The sequence below is a fragment of the Dioscorea cayenensis genome, chromosome 17 (assembly GCF_009730915.1).
Source record: "Dioscorea cayenensis subsp. rotundata cultivar TDr96_F1 chromosome 17, TDr96_F1_v2_PseudoChromosome.rev07_lg8_w22 25.fasta, whole genome shotgun sequence".
Classification (NCBI taxonomy): domain Eukaryota; kingdom Viridiplantae; phylum Streptophyta; class Magnoliopsida; order Dioscoreales; family Dioscoreaceae; genus Dioscorea; species Dioscorea cayenensis.
The window spans coordinates 10,376,580-10,383,118 of record NC_052487.1 but is presented as its reverse complement, the minus strand read 5'-3'; the positions used below and the strand labels follow the sequence as shown (position 1 = coordinate 10,383,118).

Here is a 6,539-nt window from a genome sequence, read left to right as displayed (position 1 = left end):
AGCCATAAATTCAAAATCCAAGAATACTCAAGAAATGAAAAAAATCAATTATCTCAAAGTTGAAAATCTCAAATATAAAAATTTTAAAGGTAAATTACTTGATCTACACAATAAATTAGTGTACTAAATTTTAGCTATGACATAATGAGATCATTGCCAAGAAAAGCCCTTAATTGATCAATCTAATGGAGAGAATTTAAAGTGCTAATCTAATCAAGCAAGTCCTATAGATTATAGGCATGTGTTATGATTCCTATCATTGTCATTATGGAGACATAAAATTCCAAGGTCTTGGTGGAATAATTCAGAATAAAAAGATACAAATGTTCGATAGCGCACTTAATTATGTCATTGGTTTGATTTATATACCTTTGGTTAAGACCTTAAATATCAATTTGTGAACATGCAAGGAAACAAGTTTAGATTCTTCCTTTTTTCTATTCAACAATAGCTGCAATGGATCGAAATCCCTGCAAGTGCTATTTCAATTGTACTAGGAAAGAAGATCTAGCCTTATATGTGCATATGTATCACTATACTACATGACCCTTCTTGATGGATCATCCAATCTACACCATAAATAAATACAACAAAAAATTAGCTAAATCGAGATGCATGAAACCTAGTAATAATAATAGTCTTCATCATCATGGATTATGAAAGAAAAAGCTATAATTCCGCACCTCAAAATTATTATACACAGTATAATTTTTCACAAATACAAACCGTCATTAATAATTACCCAAAAAATTAATTTATATAAAAAATTCTAACAACATGGACCATCTCCACCTTTTTCATAAATAGATCTAATTTGAATGGAGACTTGAGTCCATTTTGCTTCAAATATACCTGTGGTAGTATTCGATGGAGCATATGTGGCAAAATTAGATCCCCTTGCGCTAGTCCTTTTTCCAAGGGAGTGTTGGCACTCATATTGAATGCCTCATTATTAAACTAATGCCTATTGGTTGGTCATCAATGAGCATTAATCACCTTTCATACATACATATATCAAAAATATAAGTTATGGGCCATTTAATTGTGTACGTACATATATATAAACACACAAACATACATCATACGTACACACAGATAAAAAAATAATGAAATCTCACATATACCTCCTTAAATATTGCATTTGTGAACATAAATTACTCTATGAAATCAAATTTTATGTCTTCTAAAAATAAATGTATCCTTTCATCTTCTTGCCTCTTTCACTCAAATGTTTTCTTCCTTTGTCAACTCTTTTATATAGATGCTTGTTGGACCAAATTTTTAATTATTTTTAATAAAATTAGTTATATTTTTATTTATTTTTGATAGAATTTAGAAAGTTTTTAATTTATTTTTATAAAAATAAATATATATTAAAATTTAAATATATTTTTTTATAAAGTGGATAAGCCACATCAAAGACATGGACAAGCATAGAGTTATTATCTCAATATATTTATAATCTTACTATGCATGAGTTGAGGTTCGAATCAATTTTTTGTAAAGACACAAACACTTTATATAAAAAACTCGATGCTAATAGACGAAAATATGATTGACAATTTGAATACTTTTGACCCAACTACCTTCTCTTATTTTTGTTTGGTATAGAATGGACTTGGTGGATGAGAATAATCTTGTGTGACCACTTTTCCATTTCATTTAAGATATGAATTTGAAAATCTTCTAACACCCGGTCCCTTTCATGTTTGTGGGCATATTATTATTTTGTCGGGAGGTAGGTGCGATCTACCTACACACCCATATAAAATATTCACCCATGCTTTGCCAAATAAGTATAAAAATTTAGAATTATTTTTTTTTATTATAATAAAATGGTTATTTTTATCTATGAATTCAAAAAATAGGTAAAATAATAATCAGAGAATTATTATTAAAAATATAAATAAACAAATAATACGAGATAAAGTTATTTTTAATTTCTTTACGTAAATAATAAGTGAATTACAAAGAAGCACTGTATATCTTACAAATTCTAGAATTGCCTTTATGGAGCATCTCATCTCTACCCCCACATATATATATATATATATATATATAATTAATTTTCTTTGGTTTATCCTATATATTCATTTGGCATGCAAAATGGTGCTTTAATTATCTTTACATAGTAAAGTTTTATAACCAATTTAGTATTTCTTAGTTATGTTATTAAGTCTGAAAAATTATAACAAGTTCATCTTATTAAGAATATTTGAAGAAACAGTTAAAGTCACATTATATGTCCATTTTGGGGAGAACTTACATGAAGTTCATTATATGCATTTCATGTAGTGCCCAGTTATATGGTGACACATGTCCCATTTGTAGCTCTTTTGCTTTTTCCTTTTTCTCCCGTTAACTTAAGGTGGCCTCCGTTAAAGCTTTTTCTTTTTACCCAATCATTCATATATTATATCATGAAGCTGCTTCTTCTCCAAGCTTGAGCTACTTTGATCAGACCGCCACATGTCGCCGGACTGCCATGTGTCACCGGAGCTACTCTCTCTAACCATTATTTCACCTTTGTTTTCAGGTGCTCATCTTCTTCTCCTTCACAACTTTTTTTCCCTTCTTTGGCTAATGGGATTTTTGTAAAAGGTGCCATCTTTCGGACTATTCAAAGCTTTATCCAGCTGGTGGGTAAGGAATAAAGAAAGGGATTTCATATCAATTGAAAAAGTAAGCTTGGATTTTGGGGACATTGGCTGCTGATATCAAGGTATTGGAAACTCCCTTTCTTTTTGTTTTTATTGTCTTATATTAGTTTTTTTCATCTATTTGTGATGGATCTCTTCATTCTTCTCATATTTATTTGGTTTTTATTTCTATCATTGTTTTTTTGGTTGTAATAACTGGATATTCTTCTTTGCTTGATGCTACTACTTCTTGTTTCACAAGTGTGTTATGAGATATCAATAATTACAATTTATTCTTGATTTGCATCAAAATTTGATAATCTCTTCTATTCAAGTTCTTGGTCTTGTATGTTCTGTTGAATTTTTTATTTTTCTAAATGGAAAATGATGCATCTTAGGAGTCCTTTCCTGTTAATTATTTTGTGCCCTCAAATTAATTTTTTGCAGTGAAAACTTGATTGATTGGAGCAATGGTATTCTTGTAAATTGCAGAGTTCTATAATAGAGATGGAAAAAAATTTAACTCCATATGTGGGCATGGAGTTTGAAACAGAGGAAGCTGCATACATGTACTATAACATGTATGCTGGTTATATTGGATTTAGCATTCGAAAAAGTTGGGCAAATAAAAGTAAAGTTGATGGTACAACACTTCTGTCTCGAAAGTTTTGTTGTTTCAAGGAAGGTTTTAAGAAGCAAGTTGAATGTGAAGGAAAAAAAAATCGAAAGGATTTGAGAGTTGGTTGCAATGCTCAAATGATTATTGGACGTCAAGAAAATGGAAAATATTATGTTACATTTTTTGAAGGACAACATAATCATCAAGTTGTGACCCCTCGCAGTAGACACAAATTACCATCACAAAGGAAGATAAGCATTGCCCATGCAGCTGAAGCGAAATTGCAAAAGAATTCGGGATTCGCAAAAAAATTGATTTTTTTGATTTTATGAGTGAGCGAGTTGGAGGCAGGGAGAATCTAGGTTTCACACTCAAGGATATTAGCAATCATTTGCAATCAAAAAGAATGAGAGAGATGCGAGAAGGAGAAGCATACACACTTATTCATTATCTTGAGAAGAAAAAATCAGACAATTCATCATTTTTCTACTTATTACAATATGATGCTGAAGGCCAGATTGCTAATATTTTTTGGGCTGATCCAAAGATGGTGATAGACTATGCATTGTTTGGTGATGTAGTTTGTTTTGACACCACTTATAGAATCAACAATGTTAATCGTCCCTTGTGCTCCAATAATCGGGGTTAATCATCACAAGGAAACTATTGTTTTTGGTGTGGCATTGCTTTTATGATGAAACAACGACTTCTTTTTGAATGGTTATTCACAACTTTTCTTGAGGTTATGAAAGGAAAGAAACCAATAACCATATTCACGGATCAAGATGCAGCCCATGGCTAAGGCAATAGCGAAGGTATTTCCTGAAACTTATCATCGAATATGTTCAAGGCATTTATTCCAAAATGCTCTCAAACATCTTGGGCATACTTTTAAAGGGTCAAATAAGTTTGGTAATGAGTTCAAAAGTTGCATGCATGATTTTGAATACGAGGAAGATTTTATTCATTCGTGGAACTCTTTATTGGAAAAACACAAGCTCCAAGATAACAAATGGTGTTTGGATACATTTCAAGAAAGAAGGAAATGGGCAATGGTTTATGGTAGGCACACTTTTTTTCAGCAGGTATTAGAAGCACTCAGTTATGTGAAAGTTTCAACAATCAGTATGAAATGTTATGTGAAGCCTAGATTCAATGTGTTGGAATTCTTTACAAGGTTTGAAAAATTATTAGATGATGTGAGATACCAAGAATTGGAATCTAATTATGAGATGAGTCAACTTAAACCCGCATTGAAGATGAATGTTCCTATTTTGAGAAATGCTAGAGATATATATATACATCTAAAATCTTTGATTTATTTCAGCAAGAATATGAGAAGTCTTTGGGGATAGTAGTTAAAACATGCATTGAAAGTCCACCTTTGTATGAATACAAGGTTTGTGTGTATGAGCTACAAAGAGAACATAAGGTTACTTTTGATTCAGAAAGTAAAAGAATTGGTTGTTGTTGCATGTCTTTTGAGTTTGTTGGATATTTGTGCAGTCATGTTCTAAAAGTTCTTGATATTTGGAATTTAAAGGTAGTTCCTTCTCAATATATGTTAAATAGATGGACAAAACATGCTCTTGATGGGTGTGTGGTGGACTATAAAGGGAGAATTGTGAAAGAAGATCCTAGACAGGTTGTTTCAAACCGATCCAAGGATTTAAGTCGCAGCGCAGTTACAGTGGCAAGTAGAGCAGCTCAATCTGAGGATGCATCTATCTTTTTTGCAAGAAAGATGGTTGAGTTAAGCCTTGAAGTGGAAAATTTTTTCACTAAAGCTGATAAAAATGTAGATGATGGATATTTCAACTCTATGGCTATGAATTCTTCTCAAAGTGTTGACATTAATGATGCTTTTACAAGTGAGCAAAATGAGATCTCAAAGGTCGAAGAAAAAAAAGTTTCCTTGAAAAAGGGAAAAAAAACAAGAAAAAACCAAGTAGCTATAGCAAGGAGTGCTTCACCAACTATTCCATTATCTAGAGATAACATTCCAATTATTGCTTCAGTGAGCACCTTGGGGGTAATAATTTTTTTATGGCATTTTTAGCTTTTGTGTTAATTTTGCTGAATAATTTAATTGTGCTTTCTAATTTTCCAAACAAATAGGATGTGCTAAACTTTGTTCTTGTTGTGTTGTAGGTGTCATCTTCATGTGTGACCTCTCAGTTGATAAAACCAGTTGCCCAACATATCCAAATATCCAATATGGAAGTTGTCATACCTACATCAAGCAATTCTGCTTCAAAGGGAATACTTATCGAAGATGAGATGGATTTAACTGAAGATTAGATGTGTTAAGAAAAAACAAAACTGAATGATATTGTCATGAAATTTATAATGAGTTTTGCTTGTTATCTCATGATTTTGTTTATTGTTATGATGTAATGGTTGGGAGTGTTAGGATCTTTTATTTCTTGTTTTGGAATTGCTGGACATTATGGAAGATCTTTGTTGATTTTGTTGTTGTAATTCTAGTTAATTATCCAAACTATTTTGTTTAGCCTAATTTTAGCCTAATTTTAGTTAAACATCTGTCACAATGTCATTTGAGCAGCTTTATAATATAATATACTATTTTTTTTCTTCAAAGTTAACGGAGGCCAGCTTAAGTTAACGGGAGAAAAAGGAAAAAGCAAAAGAGCTACAAATGGGATATGTGTCACCATATTACTGGGCACTACATGAAATGCATATAATGAACTTCATGTAAGTTCTGCCCTTATATTTTACCATTTCAAATCTCATCATAGAAACAAGTCATGCTCTGCATAAATTGAGATATGTAACTATGTTGTTGACTCATTTATATAATTATGGAAAATACTTACAAAGCACCACATGAAATGCCACAAAGAGGAAAGGATTTTTTGACAATATATTATGGGAAGAACAAGAATTCACTTTTAAACATTCGTTCTTAATATTTATAAGGCCTTTTATTTGGTTATTCAATAGATTAAGTTATTAGTAAGCTTGATTTTCGAGTTTGAAATTAATTTTTGGCCAAATTAGACTTGCTTGAACACAGTTCAATAGCTTAAAATATATGGATATCTTATAACTTTTATATATTATAATATATAATATTATCGTATGAAATGTTATTATATTTAAAATATTTTATAATTTGTATTGTTTAGCAAAGAAAATTAAGTTATAAATGATGTTTAGTTTTAAACTAAATATGCAAATTGTCATACATGAATCAATTTGATTTCAATTTTAAACTAAACCTAGTTGGGGTCAAATTTTTAAGTGTTTTCACTATA

At 30.8% G+C, this 6,539-nt stretch overlaps 1 protein-coding gene across 2 annotated transcripts; it reads left to right on the top strand.

Annotated features, from left to right (window-relative positions):
- The first annotated feature begins 2,423 nt into the window (after positions 1 to 2,423).
- Positions 2,424 to 5,707, top strand: LOC120280923 (protein FAR-RED ELONGATED HYPOCOTYL 3-like). Of its 2 annotated transcripts, XR_005542446.1 has the most exons (3): positions 2,424 to 2,536; positions 2,602 to 2,722; positions 5,410 to 5,707. XR_005542446.1 is itself a non-coding variant. In XM_039287894.1 (2 exons), the coding sequence occupies exons 1-2, from the start codon at positions 4,733 to 4,735 to the stop codon at positions 5,557 to 5,559; spliced, it is 708 nt and encodes a 235-aa protein (XP_039143828.1). In that variant the 5' UTR covers positions 4,404 to 4,732; the 3' UTR covers positions 5,560 to 5,707. The 2 variants fall into 2 exon arrangements, 1 of the variants encoding a protein (XP_039143828.1); XM_039287894.1 differs by lacking the exons at positions 2,424 to 2,536; positions 2,602 to 2,722 and adding an exon at positions 4,404 to 5,290.
- Positions 5,708 to 6,539: the final 832 nt, after the last annotated feature.